The sequence below is a fragment of the Thamnophis elegans genome, chromosome 8 (assembly GCF_009769535.1).
Source record: "Thamnophis elegans isolate rThaEle1 chromosome 8, rThaEle1.pri, whole genome shotgun sequence".
Taxonomy (NCBI): Eukaryota; Metazoa; Chordata; class Lepidosauria; order Squamata; family Colubridae; genus Thamnophis; species Thamnophis elegans.
The window spans coordinates 45,552,752-45,578,780 of NC_045548.1; the positions used below are offsets into that span (position 1 = coordinate 45,552,752).

A 26,029-nucleotide genomic window follows, 5' to 3' on the forward strand; every position below is an offset into this window, starting at 1 on the left:
TATACTAGAGTGAATAGTCTTTAATTTGGAATGTTTTGAATGAACATATGAGCTAAAAGTTGATTGCCAAAAGCGGTAGTGTGGTATATAATATAAATAAAGGAAATGTAAGAATGAATAAAATGGTTCAATGTCAAATGAAAAGTGAGTATGATGTTCTCTTGGTGGTTTATATTTGGATAAATCTATAAGTTCTTGTGGCAACATTAAAGGTGCGGATTAAATACAAAAGAGAATGATTCATGTGAAGAAAATACACTGACATGGTTTGATCACAGAGAAACTAGATAAAGATCAAATTAAAATGGCAAGCAAGGTAAGTGGGTCAAGAAAAAGTTGTAGGTACTGATATTGATGTGATCTTTAAAAAGAGACAGGTGAACTTTTAAAGAACAAATGACTATTTAGGAAATGGGATAAACTCACAGTGGAAGAAAATATGTTTTGTAAGATATTAATATATATAGAAGTATATTAAATGAAAAAGATTAAGGGTATAAACACTGAAAATATTCAGAAATGCTTCAGAGTTCATCAAACCATACCATTTCTCTGACATTAATTAAAGCAACCCAACTACTTCAACTGCTCATTAAAATTAAGGCAATTCATAATGTAATGGCATTTTCTTTATGATTTGCTTTAAAAAGGTTGAACTATACTTATGCTTGCAAGCCATCTAAACACTTTTTCAATTAATTTCCACAATCCTACCAAGTGTTTCTTTTTCTGCTTTTGTCTATCCATTGCATATTCTTTTTGTGCCATGTATTTAAGATTATAAACAAAGGGCAGGAAGTCAATGTTCATTCTTATAGAAAAGGTACACTGATACTTCAATAAAAAGTGAGAAAAATGTTTCAAATAACCCCACCTCTCATATTTACCTGCTGCGAACCATTGAATCCAGTAGAATTTGTAAGCGAATTATTTCCAGCATATATTCCAGACGATGTTGTGAAACCGCTTCCTGAAATAAAACATTAAAGAGAAAGCATATAAATTAGTATAACTACATTCAATTAGACTAAAACATGTCTTGCAGGGATGTGAAACATATTTTGAATTTGAAATGTTCTGTTGCAAGATTGAAAAACCATCTTAAGGTAAACATGGTTGTTCCAATCTTAATGGAAGTTTTGCAGTGCTGTTTTGACAACTCCATTTTGTGCTCAACATATTAGCCCCATTTGAACTAAAAAAAAACCAGTTGCAAATTAGAAACAGAACTGTTCAAAGCACAGAATAGTAAGGTGAGAACAATCTGTTTTGAACTCAAGATAAAACAAATCTTTATAATGCTTTGAATTAAAAATATAAATGCACATTCCTAATATTTACTTCAACATTCTGTTCTCTTAGTGGCTAAACAGGGGACATTCAAGAACAGGACATAAACTACATTAAAATTAATTTCTATTGATCCTGGAAGAAACTAGATATTCAGAGTTTTCAGTTTAAGCAGTTTAATATTACTACATATACCTTCTTGCTATAGAAAGAAAAAGTTTTAGCTAAAGGCAAACCTGTGTTATGTCTAATAGTGGCACAGATAATTATAAATTATTTTAGTATTATTCACTATTCAGCCTTGGGCAGCACTTTTCTCTTTCTTGAGAAATTACTGTTTCTCCTGATACACAAAGTATTATTACATGGCATTTCAATTAGAAAGGCCACTGACTAAAAGGGTCTAGATACTGCAATTCACTGTCAATTTCATTTCCCAAATAGACAGATGGTCTTCTTGTTTTAATGTTTTTATCTACAAAAGCTGTACTTCCTTTTATGCCCAAAAGCTAATTTGAACATATGGATACTTAGAAGGAAAACATGTGAAGGATGGATTTTTTTAAAAAAGCAATAAAGAAAAAATCAGTAATTGATAGAAATACTGTTATATACAGAAAAATTGAAGTAAATAATCCTTTAACTGTCTTACTCATTTGATAATCTTGTCAAATGGGATTATGAAAAAGAAGAAAAACTTATTCTCTGTTGCAGCAATGTATATTTTTGACATAGTTTTGTAACTATTTTTAAAGCAAACTGAACTTATACCCAAAAACGAAAAGAAAGAGATGTGCTAAATAGGATGACACTGATCTATAATTCTTTATGCTTCTTATATATACTTTTCTGTTGTCCTAATTCTGAATAGGCATTATAAGATTTGTAATATGTAAAACACCAGTGTTGGGTTGGCTGACATGTTTTAAATAATAAAAAGTTTATATAGCTTTGAAAATGTTTGCTAGTTATACAAATTTTATTTAGCATTCAGAAAAATATATTCATATATTAAGAATAAAAACAATATGACACATTCATTAGTACCTACACTGACTGTTACTCTAAATCATGTTATTATTTAGCAAATATAGAATAAATATATGATAAAGTCATTGTTACCAGCAAGATTAAAGTGGTAATTTTAGACCATAGATTAAATATATAGTTTAACCTTAATTCTTAATTGTGGATTCTGTGTATGTTTTCTAAAAGGTAATCTCGACCTACTTAATATGTTAACATTTCTGTTCTTCATAATACTTCTGTAAGCTGAGGGTGAGGATTCATTCTCCGAGCTTTTGAGTTGGTTTCCAACATTTCATCACTGGGATAGGTAACATCTTCAGCAGAGTTTAGGGATGCCAATATCAGTGTTCTTCTGTGTATAAGGGCTTCAGATGTGGGTGTGTCAAGTGAGGATCTTGTGATTGGTTAGCTGTGAATAATTAGTGAGTCTTGTGATAGGTCTTGTTATGGGTCTTATGACAGGTCTTATGATAAGGAGATTATATCAGGTCAGGGTCATTAGGAGGTGAACTGCTGGTCAGGGGTTGTGTGGGTTGGTTGAGAGTCAGTGCTGTCTCTAGTTGGCTGTGTGATTGAGTTGGATTTTGAGGGGTTAATAGGTTGGTTGTAGGTCAGTGTGTCTGTTGTTGGAATTGCTTATGGAGTGCCAGGCTTCAATGAACTCACAAGTTCATGTGGCGGCTGGGAGTGTGACCGATGACTTTTGTATTGCTCCAATTGAATTGGTGTTGTTTGGTGTCAGTGTGGGTAGAAATTAAGGATTTGGAATTGTGGTGTTTGACTGCCAGCAAGAGTTCGTGGATCTTGGTTTTAATTGATGTGATGTTTGTCCCATGTACATCCAAGCTACAGATATTCACAACCATTATGTCTGTAGGTGCTGAACCTGACACTTTAAATTTAGATATTGTTTCTTTTCATTCCATTTCAATTCTTATTTCAAGAGTACTCTTTTTAAAAAATAGTAGCATAAAATATATAGTTTATTAGAAAAAATGTACACTATTGAAGACACATTTAATCTGCAATTGGTAATTTCTTATACTTAAACAAATTCAAAAACTGTCTTCCAACATTAACTAAATTGTACCAACAAGTTAATTTGAGAGATCATTTTAAATTTTCAGATTAAAAAACCCATACTTATGGATATAACTGTCTCAACTTAGATTTATATTTTTGTCATTTTTCCCACACTATTGTAATTTATTGTGATGAAGATTTAGACTTTAAGAAATGGAATTCTAAAAGCAGTAACAATTTTGAACATGTTGATACTGCAAAATCATTAAAACTGGTGGCTTGAATGAAAAATGGTTATTCAAAACTGTATTCAGATGTTCAAACACAAGAACAATTAACTTGCAATAAGTCCTGCCCCACCTAACTACAATTTATATGAATATGTACAGACGTTGTAGCAGTAAAACATGTATAAAAATGTTTGTTTTGATTTCCAGACAATAAAAAAAACTTGTACTGTCACTCTTTCCACTTCCGAGGCTAGAATATTTATAATCCAAAATACATTAATGGTGTTTTCATTGTAAATATCAATCTTGTATTCATGTAATAATTTATGTTGGCATATTCAGGGCTTCTGTGGAATGACCCAAATACAAAATATTTAAATTATATAACCATCACCAAATGGTTCACTGAATGAATTAAAGTTTGAATTTAATAAATCAAAATGATATGTTAAAACCAAATGAATTATAATCATTTATACAGACCTTGCATCTGGTAACTATATGGAGCCTGTCCTGGTTGAGGAGTGCTAAAGCTTGCACTGTAGCTCAGAAAGCCTGTCTGACCAGGTGACTGTGTTTGCGTCAATCCACCTTCTGTCTTGATGCCTGCCCACAATGCACCTAAATCAGTTAGTGATAGCAAAGCTATTTGTTCATTTTCAACACTTAGAGGGCATTAATAAATCACATAATGATTCATTCATTGAACTGGAAAGGCATACTAAACCACAATTCATTATCTATTTCAAAAGAATGTAATCATTATAATTTAAATATTTAATCTAGATAAACTAATATAATTTGTAATATATTATAATGTAATGTAATATAATTTGTTGATCAACAAATCCTAGGTTATATTATATAGAGTGAAACTGTATGAATGTCTACTGGGAAGCAACTTCAATTGAGTTCAGTGGGGCTAGTCCAAAAATGAATTTCAACATAGAATATTACATTTATGTCCTTTAAAATTTGGTGGGTTTAACTGTTGAGTAAATATAAAATAAGGGTCTTGTGAATGGACATATTCCTCCAAAATTTCTCTATATAGAGACAAATATGATGGACAGCATGAAGTAGCAATAATAAAACATCATTTTAGTTTGAAGGCATGAAGTATCTGATAACAGTTTTAACAAATACGAAGTCATTAATATATATTTTTTTCTGGATGTTTCCTATTAAATACTTTATGACTAGAAACTGATAAACACCAAGTAGTAGTAAAAAAGAAGGAAGATGGAAGATATGTGGTTCTAAACTGCAACTCATAAAAAGGGATTTATTTTGAATGAAAATTGATTTTTCTAAAACTTAAATATCATAAATATAAGAATTACCTATTTTTGCCCTACTAAAAGAAATACATTCAACATTTTGATTAAGTCTATGAACTTTGATAAAGTATAGACATAGATTAACATAGATTAACATAGATTAATTAAACAAAGTTCTATATTATCAGTTGCTAGGGCCAATGTATATCTACTTAGGTTTTCTGCATTGCTTCCAAACCCAAATTATGACAAAAAGCCATTTAAAAAGAGAAAATTGTGTTTTTCAGCACTGATTGGATTTAAGAATACATGTCCATTGAGGCTGTGCCATGAATCCACAATAATTGTGGATTATTGCTTATATAATCTTCATTATATGCTTCAAAACCATTTCTGCTGTTCATTAAAGCAACTTATGTTTTCTCAACTTTACAGTCCTTTCTTCAGATTTTTCAGGAATAGATTAAAATAGGTGTAAATCAAATAGGGTTTAAATACTTGCTAAAATTAAAATTAATATCATTACCCAAAAATGTTTAGCCTTATTAAATTAATAAAATTCTTTGTGAAGATAGAATTTCAATCTAGAAACTTTTTTTCTCCAACATAACAATATAAACAACTTTTTTAATGTCAGAATATAGAATTGCAATCTAGAAACTTTTTTCTCCAACATAACAATATAAACAGACTTTTCTTTTTAATGTCAGAGTCAGTCTAGAGAAAGTTAAGATGTACCAAACAACTAGCGATAAGATTTGGCTATTTTTTTCCAACTTTAAGGATTGCCAAAAAAATCTGTACTAGAAAGTAGTTACATCATCTTGAGACTTCTTGGAAATGCTTCATGAATGTGTATTGCAGCCTTGTACATGAGTTTCACTTTGTGGTTGGTTTCCATACCACAAGTCATTGTATTGCATTGAAAAAACAATCTATTTGGAGTAAATAAATATAATGACTTAACATACAGAGGAAACTCATCAAGTGGATCATGCCAATATTGTTTAAAGCTATACATTCAAGTTATGGATAGACTTGAAAGCTAAGACCTTCATCAGTGCTAATCATCTTCTCCTTGAGGTTTATTGAAAAAGGAAAGCAGACATTATATAAATATTATATACAGCTTTGGTGTAAATTTTTATTTGATCCTGTTATTCTGTGGGATGGTTTTATTTAAAAAGATTTTCCTAATATTTTACTCTCTTCTATATCTTTAGAGGAAAATATAAATGATATAAGAATTTTGGTAATGATAGTAATGAGAATTATGAGGATCTACACATGCATATTGAACCCTAATACAAATAAAATAAAGTTCCATTAAAAATGTCAAAGCTAGAATATAATGGTAAAAAAACCTGTGGAAACATCAGAGACCAGAATGTTATGCACTTTAATTATATCTACTATCTTTCCCCATTTAACAACACTATATTAAAATGCACCACACTAAGAAAGCTGATATATAGGTAATGTAAGATTTAAGAGTGGTTACTATGTGATGATTCTTACATTTTAAAGGGCCTTTCTGCTTTTAGAGCCTTCTAGCTTCTAAAATTTATGCTTTTAGGGATAGAAGAGCTTTTTGCTTTTTGCTATTTTATGTTAATTTAATTAATTTTATGTTTGAATCTAATCTTTTTAAACATTTTTACCTAGATTCTTAGATAAAATTTATATATTGCAAAAAAAGAAAATTATCTATAAATTTATACTCATCTTATTTTGTATTCAAATATATATATTAAAAACCCAGTTTTATTCATTTATTGTATTGTATACAATTTGCTTTCATCCAGAGGTAATATGATATCTACCGTAGAACCATTGGTAATTTTTACTATCCAAGGTACTTTACGTGACTCAGCTGTCTTTCAATTAATTGAGATGGATAATGATGCTTAAATAAAGCTGTTAAAGCCTTTGTCACTTATTGGAGGTCAGTTGCAAAAAACGTTTGCAGTTCAAGATTAACTAGGAAAAATCTGTTTTGCATTTATTACATTTTAAAATATGAAAACCTTTCTATCATTTAAAAAAAGAAATCTGAATTTTAGTAAACTATTTAGAAAAGAGGTACCAACGATCCAGGAAAATACACACACACACACACACACACACACACACACACACACATATTTCACTTTGTACTTCTATTATTGCATATTATTGATGTTCTTCTATTGAAGGTAGCTTTTGTTCACCATTTCACACAGGCCTGGCTATAGCAAATTATAAATTCACAACTAAACAAATAGAATTGGGGCTGTATAAACCTTTCAGATGTACAAACCCCTCTTTTTGAAATGTTAAAACAGTTGCATCTTTTGACAGGTTTGCACAACTGGGCTGTGATATGCACCCTTATCTCTATGTATGCAAGAAGAACTGGAATCAACTTCCTAGGAAAAGATGCAGCTGCTTTAACAATTAAAAAATGCATGTATGTGCACCTGTTTCTTCCAAACCACATCTTTTGAACAATGTACACAGCTCTAGTGATTACTTAAATTTATCACCATAACTTGATTCAATGTACAGGTTTCAAGCCTAATTAAAATCTTTTTAAATCTATAAAATCTTTACAGATATATATATATATATATATATATATATAATGTCAAATTCTTTTTGCACTTAAAAAAATGCAAATTCTGTTAGCTGCATAAATAACATTTTTGCTTATCCCTCTGTAACAAGGAAACCTGTTGCCATTTTCCACTTTCACTCACCATATGATGGGATTCCATAGTGTTGACCAGGCTGTGGGTATGTTGAATAAGCAGAAGCTTGCTGCATTCCGGTGGTAAACTGTGTCTGCCCATATGCAGCCATAGTTTGTGAAGAAGGGGTAGGGAGAATATGTGGGTACGGTCTGCTGTTACATGCAAAATGATAGAAAATAGAAAAAATATTTGCATTAAAAGAATAGCATGACATATTGGTAAAAGTGCATGGTACAATATAAACATTTTAGTGATATGAAAGTACATTAATATAGTTCTATTATTTTGAAGTTTATTCTTTTGCAACAGGAAACTGTTTTTAATTACAATTTAACAGATTGAATCAATAACAGTGGTAAAAATCTGGGTATAACTTTTCTTCTTTTCTCTCTTTACAGTAAAAATTTCTTACTTGGAAGGATATATCTGAGGAGGGGAAAACGTGTGAGTTTGTCTTGGACTGAAGCCACTGCTCCCAATTGCTGTGGGGAAGGGGAGAAAAAGCACATGGAAGTGTAAGCACAAACACAGAACATATCTAACCTAAATATTAAGAAATTTAACAATAGTTATTAAACTAATGTCAAGTAATAATTTATTAAAGTCAGACTAGCACGATGACTCCCTGTATTTTAATTACAAATCACATTTTTTCAATTGCTCCTAAGGGATCATTCATAACTTTTACTTCCTTGGCTGTATTAATGTTGAAGTTATTTTTTTTTCTTTCAACTTCGGCCTCCTTAATATTTTACATTTTATATGAGTGATATTTCAATCAGAAGCTAATGATCTTTAACTAACAACCTATCTTCCTCTTTCTCCCTCACACACTAAAAACTGAAATTAAACACTTATTCATGTAAATAAATTATATCTTTAAAATCTTGACTTCAACAAATTTATACAACTCAGATGTTCTTTATATCACTGCAGATTTGTAATCCATTACTATAAACCAAAGCTGAGGAATATTTTTCACCTAAGGGCCATGTTTGTTGTGTTTAATCTTCTTCAGATGGATCATAGAACTGATCAGTCAGGCTTCCCATTCAAAGCACAAATGACTAGGTTCAAATTACTTTATTTTAGGCACAATATATGAGACTCAGTTCTCCTAGCATGTCTGTAATGCTGTGAAAGGATAGAGAAGATGATGATAACCAGCAGCAGGATAGGTGCAATTGATTATACCAGCAAAGAGCACACCTCTGGAAAACCTGAAGGGTTTGGCTGGGGACATATCATCCTGGTGAAATACATACATCTATGTATTTACTGACACCAGCTTGGTAGCACACACTCAAAAAAATTTTGAATCACAAATAGGCAGCACTGGTTTTTATATAAACAGATTGGCACACAGTGCAGAAATTCTTATAGAGGACTGGACAGCAACAAAATAACACAATTTTTTAAAAGTGCAAATTAAGTTATGAATATAGCAGTATTTCAATTTCCTATATCTTCTGTCTAGCTTTTGAGATAGAAAGAAAGTGGATGAATTAAATTCCGAAGCAGGATCTCTATTCATACTTTGCTGGTTTACTACCAAGTAACTAATGAATTAGAAGCCTAGCGAACAGTATTTGAGGTTTTTCATTTCTATTGCACACTATTTGACAGTAGCCTCCCAGGATAACAATGTTTCTTTTCAACAACATGTAAATATCTAAATATTAAACATGAGTCCAGTCTCTACACATTTTCTACTGAAATACAGAAAGATATGCAGACTATCAAGAAGCTACACATATTATCTTTAAAGAAAGTTCAGTGCCAAAAGAATCTTAAAATGTAGAATAGTCAGATTGAAAAGATGTAAACAATATATTTTCAAAGGAAGATTACCGTGTTTTCCCAAAAATAAACAGGGTCTTATTTTATTTTGCCCCACAAAATATGGCCTTGGGCTTATTATAGGGGGAGGGCTTATTATTTTCTGGGGCAGGTGAGAAGTGACACGTGCCTTTTACCTTTCCAGCTCTGTTGCGTTCCTCGCCATTGTGTCCAGGGAAGCTGCTGGTAAAAAAAAATCCCCTTCTCGCGAGTTCAATCAAACTTCTTGAACTCGCAAGAAGGGTTTTTTTACCAGGGGCTTCCCTGGACACAATGGTGAGGACCACGATGGACTGGAAAGGTAAGAGGTGCACCTCACAGCCCAACACTGCCCACCTCACCCCAATGGTAAAGGCAGCCTGACTGGTTCCCTTCCCCACCATCCGTTTAGCAAGAGGTGGCAGGTGGGGGGGGGGGAGAAGCAAGGCATGTCTCTTACCTGTTCAGCCCTGCTGTGTTCCTCGCTATTGTGTCCAGGGAAGCCGCTGGTAAAAAAGAAATCGTTCTCGCGAGTTCTATCAAATTTCTTGAACTCACAAGAAGGGCTTTTTTTTTTACCAGGGGATTCCCTGGACACAATGGTGAGGACCGCGATGGAACTGGAAAGTTAAGAGGCCTGCCTCGCAGCCCAAAACCTCCCACCCTGCCCCCAATAGTAACGGCTGCCTGCTTGCTTCCCTTCCCCGACGTCCCTTTAAAAGGCAAGGGGTAGGGGGAAGCGAGGCGTGTGTCCTAGCGCTACTGGAGGCTGACAGCTCCGCTGCATTCCTTCTTTCATACAGCGACGCCTCTTGTAAAAAAAAAACTGAGTTCAACTGGTGAGGTTTTTTTTACAAGGGCCTTCCCTGGACGAAACAGCAAGGAATGCAGTGGAGGTGTGCCAGGGCATCGTAAGGCTGGGAGACATGCAATTGGGGAGCAGAACAGCTGCCTGGCAAACCCCCTCTTCAGCTGGACACAATGCCGCTCACCGACCTAGCAGTATCCCAAAGGCGCCAAGCAACATGAGGGCCTTTGCCCCCCTGATTCCCATGGCTTGGCACCTTCGGGATACCGCTAAGTTGGTGAGTGGCGCTCTGCCTGGCCAGAGGGGGCTGTTGTCCAGGGGGCTTATTTTCAGGAGGGTTATATTTTTGCCCACCTGAAAAATGTGGCATGGCCTTAGTTTCAGGGCATGTCGGGAAAACACAGTACTTAAAGAGCCGAGGTGGCGCAGTGGTTAAATGCAGCACTGCAGGCTACTTCAGCTGACTGCAGTTCTGCAGTTCTGCTGTTCAAATCTCACCGGCTCAGGGTTGACTCAGCCTTCCATCCTTCCGAGGTGGGTAAAATGACAACCCGGATTGTTGTTGGGGGCAATATGCTGACTCTGTAAACCGCTTAGAGAGGGCTGAAAGCCCTATGAAGCGGTATATAAATCTAACTGCTATTGCTATTGCTAGTCCTCCAAAAATATGCAGAGGCAGCAGACTACACAAGTTGTTTTTTTTTCTATAATTTTTTTTATTAGTTTTATTACAGAAAAAACACAAAAAGAAAAGCATCATCTTTCATTACATCTTGTAGAAAGTGTATCCATTGGTCACAAGTACATTTCGTGCGTTATGTCCACAATCACATATATTCCATTCAATTTAAATTGTATATGTTAAAAATTTATATATTTTACTATCACCATACCACAATTTTTATTTAGTTAAGATTCAAAGACATAGCCACCTGCTGCCATTTTTCTCTCCTCTTCTCTCCACAAATGCAAAAAGCAACAATCTCTAAACAACAATCTATTAATATGTGTTAACAAAATGACCATTTAAAGTCTAAGACAATCTAAAGAGAAAAGGAAAAATGTTGACATTTTTAGTTAATAATCACCAAAGTATATGTTAACCTTCCCTTTTGTTTTTATAGTTGAAAGACAGGGGGAAAAAAACAATTGTTTGCCATTTCTAATCCAAATTAAAATGTCTAGTTGAGAATCTCCAAGATATGCATTAACATTCCCTTTTATTATTGTAATTAGAGAAAGACAGAGAAGAAAAGAAAACAATTGTTTGCTATTTATGTCACATCACCTCTTATTCTAATCCAAATTATTTATAGCTTCATAACAAGGTCTGAAACACAAATTAATAGGCTTTATTATACCACCAAAACTCAGTTGCAATTTGTGGCCTGGTTATTTATCCTAATTAAGGTTATCCTTTCATTGTTAATATCATGATATATTATATGTTAGCAACTAAACATTCAATGATAATCTATAAGAGTCTACAAAATACTAAAATCCCTAGTTATTAACCATCAAAAATTAGCTAATTTTTATCATCAATTGGCATTATCAGCCAGTGTCTTTCCAGTAGCAAAATAATCCTTTCTCTCTCGCCAGCAGTTGTGTCATTTCACTTATTAGAATCTTTTCAGAGTTTAACATTTCTCTCCGCACTCTGTAGCTTAAAGGATCTCTCATGTAGTTTCATTGCTCTTTAACTGTTATTAACATAGGCTTAGCTTTGGTTATCAAACTTGTTTCTGGATATATTTGTCTTCTTAGATTCATCTTTTTCACTCTTTTTTCCCCTCCTGCATCTTGAAGTTGAAAGAAAGCCTCCAAGTTGTCAAAAACACTTTTCCAGCTTCCCTTCTTTTCACTTTCACTCGTATTTAGTCCATTGATGAATTCATCTGACATCTTATCTTTATTTTCTATGTTTCCATTCTCTTCTTTGATCTCTGGGGCTCCAACCCCCTCCTCTTTAACTGTAGCACCCCATAAACTGTCCCATTTCTTTTCAAATCTCTCAAGTCCTTCTGCAATATTTTGAAGTCCAGCCAGGATGTTTTGAATTATTAGATTTTCTTCCTCTGAATATTGATCCATTTTTCAAAATGCAAAGAAATATAAAGGAAAAAAAATAGGAAAATGAATCTGCCATTCTAGCCTGTCAAAATTTTAGGACATGTGTCTGTATTTATTTTGAATTTTAACACTAGTTCTTTCAAATTTAAAATAGGAGGGTTTTTATTCTTGCTTGTTTTTTCCTTCTCTTGCCAAAATATTTACCAGAAGCACTAACAAAAACAGGTTTCATGCTTTGAGTCTTATCAGGTATTATAAGCAAATTCCAAACCCTTCCATTGCAAGGTCAGTGAAACAAAGTGAAGCAGAACAAAGGATACATTGTATCCAAAACAGAAACAAAGTTCAGGCTTTGGCTTCCAGGTGGCAGATTCAATAATTAGTCAATTGTTGTTTTTTTTGCTTTCCCTTAAATATATTTCATATAGTTTTAACCAATAGAAGGAAAAATTTGTTGAAGTAAGAGAAGAAATTTAATTTACCCAACAAAAAAAAATTAGGGTAGTAAAAAGGGAAAAATGGAAAAAAAAGATCAGTCCATAGACTACAAGCAGGGAGACAGGAAATGTTGCAATTACTTCAATCCACAAGACATCGTTACTAACTAGAGCAGGAAATCTTCTAGTAGCAGTCCAATAAGTGTCAAAATCGCTGCTTTATCCTTACTTTGGGGGCTAGTTGTTATTATTATTTTTTAAGAAAAAAGTTTCTTAACACAGATCTTCTGAAAGTAAAAAAAGAAAAAAAAAACCTCACCAGATGGCACGCTTTCGCTTCGTCTCTTCCTTCAGGAGCGGTCTCCGACTATGCCAGCCTGGGGGCTGCCTCTTTGTCCTCAGTTGGAAGCACTACCATTGGGTCAAACAGGGAGTTTGCGATGTCCCTGTGACCAGCAAGGCTTTGGCTTCCCTGTCACCATTTCTTCGGGACGGTTTAGGTCCTACCGGACCATCCAAAGACAAAAGTTTCATCAATGGACCCGGACTGTCGGGTCCATGCGATGTGTCATCGTGACGTTGGCTCCTCCCTCTCCACTACACAAGTTGCTTTGTTATTATTCATGAAATTAAGAAGAAATCATTCACTGAAATATCTGGACCCAACTATTTTATTCTTTATTATATGAATATCAAAAGATTGAGGAAACCAATTTCCATATTGTGAATTAGACTGGCAGGTGATTACTTCACAATTTTTGTCATGGGAGAGTCAGAGTTAAACTAGATAAAATGAAAACTTTTTCTATTCTAGTATTCTGCTCCTACTATACTATGGATAAATAAATGCTTATGAGAGGTTCCTAATTGAGATAAACAAATAATACCATCTTATCTTACCAGCAACTGACGTTAAAAAACCATAACCCTTTTCATACTAGACCTAATCTATATTAAAAAAATAATGGTCATTAATATATTTATCTTCTATAAATTTGTCAAGTAAGTGTTTAGGACTGTCCATGTTGGTGAAACTTATTAAATTTTCTAGAATTAAATTCTAGAGTATAGCTATATACTTCATTATGTAAAAACAAATCCAAATGTTATTTGTTCTGAAAATATTATGAGAAAGGGTGGGAGATTCTTTTCATATTATACACAATATATGTCCTACATGCTTTTCTTGTACTTTCCTTGCATCTAATTCTATTCTGCAACATTTCTGGTTGTGTGTTAATCTTTTTCAATAGCAATGGTTAGTGCATCAGTATGATTAAAAACTATTACAAAACTGGCAGATTTGATTTTTATTCTTTTTCTAAAGATATGCAGTAATACATCTAGCAATAGCAGTTCGACTTATATACCGCTTCATAGGGCTTTCAGCCCTCTCTAAGTGGTTTACAGAGTCAGCATATCGCCCCCACAGTCTGGGTCCTCATTTTACCCACCTCGGAAGGATGGAAGGCTGAGTCAACCCTGAGCCGGTGAGATTTGAACCGCCGAACTGCAGATAACAGTCAGCTGAAGTGGCTGCAGTATAGCACTCTAACCACTGCGCCACCTCGGTTCTTCTGTTTTTATAGCAGTTGCCCCTGGAATATTTGCAACCTCCAAACTGTATTCCTTGCCAATTACTACATATCCCAAGAAATAAATATATTACACACACACACACACACACACACACACATGCTAGAATGCAGTATTGCAGGCTAACTCTGCCCACAGCCTGAAGTTCGATCCTAGTTGACTTAGATTTTTATCCTTTGAGGTTGGTAAAATGAGGACCCAGATAGTTGGGAGCAATATGTTAAAACTGCTCAGAAGTGCTGTAATGCACTATGTAGTGGTATATAAGTTTAAGTGCTATTTCTATTTATATATAATCTTCTGCCATGGATACAAGTTGTTAAGTAAGTATTAAAACCATTTTCTTTATTTAGGACGCAGACATTTAGATATGGTGAAAATATTTTATTTGTTACCTGATCCTGAGAAATTCTCTAAAGACCCGTCTGTTGTTGTAGTAGCAATTTCACTGCTGCTCATTGGCTCTGTTTTAACTAAAAAAAGAAAAGAAACCACAAATAACATTTGCTCTATATACCCTATTATTTGTGCACAAACCCATGCATACATGCAAAACACGTATATACTGTAAGCATCCAGTGGGATCATATACAAAAATGCAACACATTACAAATCTCAACAAGTGCATTTATAGAATACAACTCCAGAAGTGCTTAAGTTAAAAATAAATAATTTATTAATAACCCGTTAAATGATATATTATTTTTCTAAGTAAATATCTAGTGATGAAATAAAAGATTTTCTCAAATCTGAACAATATTAATAAATCCATCCAGTTGTATATTTTTATTTTTCATCCTTTTAATCTCTTTGCCATGTTTTTACCATATTGAAGATATATTACATTGTAATTAAAAACCAGACTACTTTAATTCTTTATATGCTGCAAGCTTCTTATTATATGCTCCCTCAATGAATACAAGCAATTTCATACTATTTGTCAATTCAATATTATCTACACTGATCAACAGGTGCTTTTAAGGATTTCAGACAAGAACCTTCTCTATTCTATGAGGTGAAAGCATAAGTTAAAAAAGGGACCTTGAAAGATTAGAAAAACTCCAAAGTCCCTTCCAACTGTTCTGTTCTATTTTTTTTTTCATATGGTATAATTTTATAAAGAATTGGCGGAAAAGTCTGGAGGCATCTGGGCTTCCCTCAGCATCGTAAGCAGTACCCATCATTTTCCATATCTACTGGGAAAATGTTGCTGTTAGTTGCAAAATTGTGTCTGACCCATCGAAACCTCATGGACAATGTTCTTCCAGGCCTTCCTGTCCTCTACCATCCTCTGGAGTCCATTTAAACTCAGGCCTACTGCTTCGGTGATTCTATTCAGCCACCTCATTCTCTGTCATCCCATTCTTCTTTTACCCTCAATCTGTTCCTCTCTGGGACAATAAAGTGCTCTAAATGGAAAAAGCATGTGGATGACCTGGTACACGTGTGTGTATTGTGCATGCAGAGGTGCATATTTTCATCAGACTTTGGCCCAGTTCCATAATGTTCATGAGCAGCCTAGCCAATCCTTGACTTCACTGTAACTCCAGCATGCTACATTCCTTGTTTAGATGAACCATGATGAAGGCAATAATGGCAATTAAATACGGTCTAGAAATTCTCCATGGCCCAGTGTCAAAAGGAGGCCACACTTCCAAACATTTCTATTCTATTCTTTATTCCTGTTTTAAAGTTCTGCTAATTGTAGAGTAGCATGACAGGACAAGCTCATTTATTTAGTTATTAAAACTAAAATACATTAAAACATAGATGTTGTCATTATCTTACATTAAACATTGTTGCACATATAGATAAAATATACAAAAAAGCCAATTGAATAGTTAACACAGTATGTGTTATCAATGTGGAATATAATAAATCAGTATAATGGTAAGAATTTGTAAAGATGCCTTTTTTAAAGAGAAAATATATAGTTACTTTCTTTGTACCTAAGTAATGTTAACTATAGTTATCTTTCTGTCCTTTTTGAGTTACTAAAGTATATAGAATGAAATATCCTATTTCTACTGGCTGGTTAGAAAATGTTTTATTCAATCCTGAGGAATTGTTTTTATAGCTTTATTGACTGTCAAGGACCCAAATCCTTATGGGAACGGACAAACGAAGCCAATTACAGTAAGAATTTAACTTATTTAGAAGAGTTTTCCTCCATCATATTGCATGATATTATAAAAGTTCTTTTATAGGCTTCAAGCATCTATAAAATATTAAACAATTTGCAGTTTTTTTGATAGTACACAATGTAGAAGAAACAGTAGTTACTTTATTTCTACAAATGCCAAACTGAGCAAAGAAAGTGAAGAAAACAGAATATAACCCTTTACTTTGTAAAATATGAAGCTGGGCTTTTCTATAGTCAACTTTTCCTACTATTAAGGAAAGCCTTAACCACCAAACATCATAAAGGCAAATGGGGGAAAAATCAAATTCAATTAAATAAACACAATATACATGTATACATTATTGCTTTCATAGATTGTTTGGCATACACAAGCATTAAGAAGCAGAGAAAAATTGTTTTGCTGCACATAACAATTGCTGCAATTAAAAGTATACAGTATGATACAGGAGTAAGAGCTTGGAAGAATTTTCTATAAAGTTTGGCAGCAAAATGACATATACTCAAAGCAGTCTCAAGAGTTAAAACAGAAATATATTGTAAGTTGTTTCAACATTCATTCTTTATTTTAAAGAAAAATATGCTTTGGAATGCAGCAAATGTGTACAAAAACCACTTGTACCACATTTAAAAAACTCCACTATTTGAGCAAATGGAAACCTTATTCAATCACTGCAGGAATTTTGCCTAGCTTTGACTATATTTTCCCTATATTGCCAATTATTCCCCTTTTCAAATCTAACATGATCTTAAATATGATATACCCTTTATCTTAATTTTATCCCTTTTATCCTGATCTTGTTACAACAGTTACTACATCAGACACTTACAAACACACACACAAACAAACATTTGATAAAGATCAAGCTATGTTGTATGCTAATTATATATTCAAAAGTTTTCTTAAGCAAACAGGATCTAAATCAGACTAGGGTCAGAGCAAATACACTGCAGACATAATTTCCTCCAGAATAAGATACTTTAATACAAAATAAAATGCTCCTTTCCCCAGAACAAACTGTCAAGCATAATTTCTGCTTGTTTTTAAGATATATGTGTGGCTTAATCTAAATCTAGACTATCATATACAAGAGGTGCATAAAATGGAAGTCATATGAAGATTGGGCACATGCTACACAATGATGTAACACATAGTTAAGCACCAAGATAGCAACCAGATGTCTTTAAAGCAAGTGTGTGGGTGAGTTCTATATGTAGCCACCTAAAAAGTCATGCAAGTTATTTTATGAAAAAAGAAAATTTTATCCAAGGCACATTTGTTACATTTATTTCACAATACAGAATTCTATAAATATAGTAAAATGTATAGAATTTGTTTTGGAATTATACACACTTACAAAATGTACAGCTACCTTCTTTTGAGTGCCAATATGTAAAGTAATGTAATGACAAATTTGAGATCCTTCCTTCCTTCCTTCCTTCCTTCCTTCCTTCCTTCTTTCCTTTGCCTGTATTTTTCCTTCCTTCTCCCAATATTAACAAATAGACTTATAGAGACATAGCAAATAATGAAGAACTAGGCAAGCAAAATTAGCTATTTTAGATTTGAATGAATAAAAATCAATTAATTATCATGAAGTTAACAAATCAGTACTTCAAAATAGCACATATAATGCCAACAGAAGTGTTTTCTGATGTATGTGCTAAATTTTTGTTTGTTTTCACTTTCTTATAAATTTATAAAGTTAAAAAGAAATGAAGTTCTTACATATAATTGTCAAATTCATATCTAAAAAACATCTACGATTAGTAATTTTTCAGAACATTCATTTTTAAACCAGTGTACTGATTACAAAGTAATCTCTACAAAAAACAGCAGAATAATAAAAGGTGCAGTTTTGAGCCAGAAATAGAAAGGTGTATGTATGTATACACATACATACATACGCATACACACACACACGCACAGACACACATGTATGTATGTATGTATGTATGTATGTATATCACTCGCCATCTTCAGGCTGGGTTTTGGGCTCAAAAGCCAGCCCAAAACCCAGCCTGAAGATGGCGAGTGAGACCTCGCTGAAACGTTGCCAAGACAATCTCAATCTTACATGGGAAAAGACCCAAATATAACAAGACCAGCATACCTACACCCGTGAAAATCTATGAACACACACACACACACACACACACACACACATACACGAAATATTATGGTCCCTACATTCCTTTCAGGTTTGGATTTTGAACAGTTTTCGTAAACCTTTGCTTTAGTCTCTTTCCCTATCTATTTAAAACATTAACTACTAACAATAGGAAGAATGAACAAAAACATCTTTCCAGTACCATTTTACATACAGACAAGAAGATATTAAAAATAGCAGCAGTGAAGCGATTCTTCAAGGTACTATTACAATTCCCAGAGGACAGCACTATAGGGCATGGGGATAAGATCTCTTTCTATCTGTCTCTCTCTTTCTTTTTTGCTTTTAATTCTTGATTGAGGATTTACATATGCATTAAATGCACTGCTTGAATGATAGAAAGCTGTATATCCCACATTTTAATCTTTTGATCAGCTCTAACCTGAAGATAAATTCTATGTAAGGGTAAATTCTGTCCATAACGGTTAATCCAATTAATTATTTTTAAAAGTATTACAAAGCACATTTAAAACTAAGAAACTCTAAAATTCTATGAATACAGCAGTGCTAGCCAGACAGAAGATAGAACAGTTAACCGAAAGTTCTGGAGTAGATGCTTCTATGGCCAGTATTAGATAATCATAAGGGTTAGCATCAACTATATTTGAACAGAAACAGAATTTTATAATTACAGCAATCAAAACAATTTAATCAAGATTTGGATTACAATATGAGGGAAGAGGAAATTAACCCTTTAATTATACAGTAACTATATTTGTGTATGTACATACTCACACACAAAAATAGTATTAAAAATAGGTTGTGGTGGCATGGTATCTGCTTGTATGCCTTGTCTATTAATATAATATGTGAAGGTCATCAAAATAAGTAAATTATAAATAAGTAAATTATATTTTTAAATTCAAGATCAATCCAAAACAATGTATATGGAGTACCATGTGTAACCCCACCAGATGACTCTTCATAAAAAGTATTGAATGTGTCCAGATTGAAATATATGGATTCTTATGATGTCCATTTCACTGTGTGAATATCACATTCATTTTGTTTTGGTGGCACTAGTATTTTTTTTCCTGTTTCAGAATGAATTATTCATCACTTAATCTAAAGATAAGAGCAAATATTTCTTTAATCCACTTAATTTGTTAAATTTAAAATATTGTTATATTTTAATATATAGAAAACAAAATGTGTAAATATTCATAAACATTGATGGAATAAGTTGAAGCTTAGTGAAACTGAAAAATTCAGTCAGCTTTGAAGTCAGACAGCCAGGGAGAACTGCAGTTCTTGCTTTTGCCATTAGACGGCTGCTACACAAAGTCTAAAACTAGATCAGATTTTTTTCAATGCTATCATAATCCTCCCTAAGTAACACTTTTATTAAAGGTAAAAGCAAAAGTATATGGTAACATAGACATTTATTACTTTGATTAAAGGCAAAGGGACTTTCATCATTTTAAAAAGTAACGTATCTGACATGGAATATCTCAAGATAGTTATCTTCTATATACTTAAAGCATTGAAATGCTGTGAATTATTGAACAAGAGTTCAATAATTTCAGAGGATGCTAGAATGCTCTAGTATCAGTATCTTATCATTGTATAATAGTTTTAAATTATGGAGAATATTTAAAGCAGATGGCTTTAAATTCCAGAAGAAACAAGTCTGTAAGTGGGCAATACCTATTGTAAATAGGCAATGTTTTTCCTTGTCAAAACCTATGAACCCTGGAAGACAACTGTCACTGAATCATATGAGATATATAAGTGAATCTATTTATTTATATTCCCTCCCAATCTCTGTCCCTCCCTCCTCCCTCCCATCCATTGAAAAGTTCTAAAGTAATGTTTCCAAATTTTCTTTTGGTTTACTTCTATGGCTGTGATGGCGAATTCATGGCACGAGTGCCAGAGATGGCACACAGAGCCCTCTCTGCGGGCACACGCACCATCGTCAGCTGCTCTTCTGGGTTCTGGTGCATGCATGCACACTGGGCAGCTGATCTCTTCTTGGTTCCAGTGCATGTATGCATGTCAGTTCAGCTAGCTTCATGAGATCAGCTGGTCAGTACACCTATACCTGCCAGAACCTGGAAGACAGCAGTTGGCCACCATGCATGTGCATGCCAGAACCCAGAAGAGCAGCTGACCACCGTGCAACATGTGCAATGGCCAGCTGCTCTCTTCCAGGTTCCAGCACTCTGAAACGTGCGTATGCACATGTACACGTTCCAGTTTTGGCACTCGGTGCTGAAAAGATTAACCATCACTGTTCTAGGTTATTAAATATACCTTAAACTATATAATTTATTTTATTTCTGCAGTTAGATTCTTGAAGAGGACTAGAGACACCTCATTTTAATATTACTTGATTTGTGCAGGGCAAAGGCTATGTAGTATTTTCACAGAGGTGTACATAATATTTAAATGATACATCCAAGAGTAACATTCCAATGTTGGCAAAACATAGACAATGGAATGAGGTAAAACAGTACAAATACATAAAATATATTAAACAGTGTAATATGGTAGTTAAGGTATTGGACTAGGAGGACTGAGATACAGGTCATCCTAGCCATTGAAACTCATTGGCTGATTTGAGGTCACTCAATCTCACTTTCAACCCAATCTTCTTCATAGGATTATCATAATTAGGATAAAATAAAGGATTATTTCTATGTACAGTACTGAACTCCCAGTGAATATGTACCATCAGCAAGCAATAGCAATATGTTCCACACCAGAAAGACTCCAAATGGATACTAAGCCTTGAGATTTGGACTCAAATTCAAAATACTCAGTAAAACCTGCATATTGGTTTCATCAATCAACATTGTTTATGTTAAAAATGTATATTCAAACTCTTATATCTTAGTAATATTTATTTCACACATTATATTTTTTCTTATCATCATCTATAAATAATTATTTTCATTTTTTATTTTTCCATTTGCCTCTCTTTTCCTCCCAACAGTCTCTAATGCATGATCCATCAAAAGTTTTAGATATAATAAAAATGTTATTCTTTGTAATGGTTTGAAGTTAGTGGTTAGAGCTTGCCAGTACATCTAACACTAATAAATAAACATATAAGTGTAACAAATTATAAAAAAAAAAGTCACATTCAGCAATTTTGGTTTGGTCTATTATTAGAAAATATATTTAACTTTATTGTATACTGTATTGTTTGTATTTTATTTAAGGATATAATTTTGAAAAGTTTTGTTGATGGTTGTATTTCCACACTGTCATTAGTACTGTGCTTCAGCTGCAAGTAATTCACAGCTGCAACTTATTTTTTATGAATTCTTTTTAAAAACTCTTATAGCAGAGTAAAACTGTAATAAAGTACATAGACTTTTATTTATCCATTATATTATCAAGGTGATTTAATTTTTGACATGAATAGTATGACCAAATATGTAATTGTAATTTCAGCAAATGGTTCTGCAGTGAACAATTGGAAACAAGAAGAGATAATAAATATATCCATATTTAGAAAAACTAACTTCAAAAACCTACTGTCATCAATAAAACAAATATCAATATTAAAATTTCTAAAATATGCAACAAGGTACAGACCCCATGTACCTTTAGTCAAGAACTCAAGATGCATTTCTTGCTTATAATAAAACTGTTCACCCAGGTTCAAAGTGGAACACAATAGCTTAAACATACACTTTAAACAATTATTGCTAATGTTTAATAGCAGAATATTTTGGTATTCAATATAAGAAAGATGAATAATGAAAAAAAATAGTATAACTATTGTATACTAGTATTGTATATCTGCAATACATTCTTTCCTCTACTTCAAATTGCACTACAGGACTTTTAGGCAAGTGTCACTTTGCAAGTGTTTTGGAAACTAGAGTGAACTGCTGTTTCATCTGCAGAAACTGCCCTTATGGCCTATAACCTTGTCCAATAAGCTTAAACCAGAATGTTATTGTTCTAAAACTGCTACTTTTTTCCACTAACGTTTCTTATCAAAAGGCTGTTTATGCGTAACCATTTATTACATCTTTTCTCCACACAAAAAAAGACCTACGCATGCACATTACATATTTTTGGACTGAAGTCCCAAATCATCCAGTTGTTCTGGATAATTTTCCCTAAAGCAAAATCCCACTTTTGAAATTGGCTCCTCTGTAAACAGCACTTGTTGCTGAAAAGAATCCATAATGCTGAACTTCTGGAATACTTTTACTTGCCCTGTAAAAGATATCTACTTCCAGTGTTAGATGGTGTATGGCAGTGATGGGATTCAGCGAGTTTGCACCACTTTGGGAGAACCGGTTGTTAACTTTCTCAGCAGTTTGGTGAACTGGTTGTTGGAAGAAATTATAGGCCAGAGAACTGGTTGTTAAATTACTTGAATCCCACCACTGGTGTATGGTATTTCTAAGAATGATGCTACGTAAGCAGGTGCACAAGAAAAAATAATAATACCAATGCTATGGTGAAATTGCAACATTTAAATCACTAAATATTACAACTTATACATTAGCATATGCAATCATCATTTTTATTACAGTAATCCAAAATCAGTGTCTAATGTCAACTAGTTAACTTCAATATTATAATCATTTTAAATCTTTACTAGCAACAAGTTTGCCTTTGAAGAAAATTGATACACTCTAGAGAGGGTAAAAGAAATCTTTAGTATGCTTCTCCTTTCATAACAGTGGAAGTGGAGTCTGCTGTGATCCTCAAATGCTTTTACATTATAAATTCAGACTCAAAATGTAGGATGCATAATTCCCACTGTATTTGATAACCTGCCCGTCATATTTTTCATATCAACTGCTACACTGAAACTCAAACTATTTAAATAAAGTTTTATATACAAATCATACTCTCACAATGTATATAGAAAAATGCATTTGAAAAAAATTATTTCTTGTTAGGAATCTAAGTATCTCTGCCAACTTTTAATTAAGTTTTCTATAGTACATTTTAATCTGGGAAAATATATGAGAAGGAAAAAATATACAAGTAATAAACCAAAGTTATAAATCTTTTCTTGGTATAAGTTCAAGGAACATAGATCTGATGTACAATAAATTCTCAGTGATTAAGGTATGAATGAGTTTCAATTACTTCAGATTAAAACTTACATATATATAAACGCATAAAATGCTCAAACATAAGTAATAATCAAGCAATTTATGTCAAGTCCTATCAATGTGATCTTGACTTCCTTCTGAATAAACATATTTATGCACAAGTTAAGAAAATATTGTCTGCATGTTGCCATAAGACATTCAGATACTACGATTTACTCTAAAGTTCTTTGCACAAGTGAGTTTGATTAAATCCTGTGAGTTTATTCCCAAGGCAGTAGATACTATACATTGTAGCCTCAGTTTCCTAAAAATGTTAGAGAAATAAACTGGATTATAACAAAGTATTTTTTTCTTCCACTTATCTCACAAAAAGGATAATAGAAAATAATATCTTGCAGTACATTTGAAAGGAATGGAAGAATAAATCATTGAAACAGAGCAGTTTCATATTCTTCTGTTAAATCACTTAAAGCACTTTGGATTGTATAAAATTCAAATACATTCAACAGTAATATAACTTTGCTTTGAGATCAGTTTTATAACATGCAAAAAAGTCCCTATAGAAACTCAAATTTCTTTATTCCATATACTACAACATTATTGCATTTATATTAAGACATTATACAAATTACTTATCACTAACTAGCAATAACCTTGTGATTATTCAATCACTCTTCTTATTTTATCTAGAGCAGAACACAAACATTTTAGCTAACTCTTGAAAGCTAAGTATGGTTGGACCAAACTAGTACTTGGATGGGAGACCACCAAGAACACAAGGCTATAGGCAGAGAATTGGAAGAAATATTGTGGAAGAAAGGAATGGAAAACCATTTGAATATTGTGTGGATAATCATCAAGAGTTGGGTTTGTGTCAAGGAAGACTTTACCTTTATTATTTTTCATGTAAACTAAATAGGTTTAACCCTATTTATTTAACCCTAACCCCTTACACTAAAAATTCACATGAAGCATGCAAGAACAAAATATGGACTGCATTTCCACAAATACTTTGTTCAAATCCAACATTATTATTTAAAAATGAGTATTATCTGTCTGTCTTAAAAAGCTGAGTATCCTCCAAATCCTTGTCAAAATAATCAAAGTAAAGTAAAGGGGAATAGGAAAGGAAACTCCTCTTAACAAATATCAAATTCATTTTAAGAAGATAAAGGAACTGTCACTGTATCCCACTGTATGCTTTTCTATATAGACACACAAGAAATCCTATAGCAATCAATGAAGCTTACTTCAAGTACATGTACATAGTACTGTGAATTAATTACCTTTCAATAAAGTTCTAACACCACTAATAAACAATAGTCAGAATCTTACAACTTTGCAAATCTTAAAATGCATGCTATCAATTTTGCATTCATCTTGGCTACACAAACCTGCAGTGGTCTGTGTATTAACATTTAACAACCAGTCTGCAGTGCTGAGCAGAGTCATGTCACCTAAAGGAAAATTGCAAAAAAATAAAATAAAATGCTAGTAGTTTTTCCATATATGTCACAGAATCACACATATATAATATCCATCAGAAAAGTTTTATTTCTTTTAAATTGATAAGGCATTTTAAGTTCTGTTCCTTCTCTCAATTACTTGGAATTGTTGTATTAAAATAATTTTAACTTAACATCCTGATAGGTTTGTTTAGAAAGAAGAGTAACTCTTGAGATTTCATTAGTTAAAATTGTTAACTCCAGAATAGTTATCAACATATTTTACTCATCATACGTATACTTATAAAGTATACACCAAACCAAAAATATTATAAAGTAGCACACCTTTCCCATTCAGATGTCCTTCTAAGTATATCCAAGTAATTTTTACTTAAAACTGAGAGTAAAGATGGTTGGGAGAGGGGGCATGACAATGGTCAGTGGATGGGTTAAAGGAATGCAGTATATGTACAAATGAAACAAAACCTTTTTTCTTTTAATATATTAAACTTTCTTATAAAAAAGTTACATTTTCCTATTTTTCAAATATTTCAAAGGAAGTGGTTAATTTGTCCTATACAACATATTGTATGTGTAATTTCCCTAAAATATTGCTGTGCTAATAGCCTTATTCAATGCATATTGGAATGCTAACAAGTCCTTTACATTTGCATCTCCTATAACACCATGTGCTTATGCATTTTAACATATTAAATTGCAATTTTGCACATTTTCATACTAAATAATCTTTTTTAAATATAGACCTAAACTAGAGTCATCAACCTAATAGTCCATGTTACTTTCTTTATAGATGACAATATTTCATTTAGTGGCAAATTAACCATGTTAACGTGAAAGATTAAAAAAAATCCTGAAATATTACCAACAGCAAACTTCAAAACCTCTATAAACAAACTATAATTG

The 26,029-nt window shown here is 32.9% G+C and overlaps 1 protein-coding gene across 1 annotated transcript in view; it reads right to left on the minus strand.

The window, feature by feature from the left end:
* The window catches only part of EYA1 (EYA transcriptional coactivator and phosphatase 1), a 69,733-nt gene that overhangs the window by 41,508 nt on the left and 2,196 nt on the right, over window positions 1-26,029 (minus strand). The window contains exons 3-9 of the mRNA XM_032222960.1: window positions 25,051-25,117; window positions 24,947-24,960; window positions 14,712-14,789; window positions 7,997-8,066; window positions 7,591-7,733; window positions 4,056-4,217; window positions 888-970 (exon numbers count right to left, since the gene is read on the minus strand). Of these exons, the coding sequence (XP_032078851.1) occupies window positions 888-970; window positions 4,056-4,217; window positions 7,591-7,733; window positions 7,997-8,066; window positions 14,712-14,789; window positions 24,947-24,960; window positions 25,051-25,117 (617 nt within the window). The remainder of the gene's footprint in view (window positions 1-887; window positions 971-4,055; window positions 4,218-7,590; window positions 7,734-7,996; window positions 8,067-14,711; window positions 14,790-24,946; window positions 24,961-25,050; window positions 25,118-26,029) is intronic.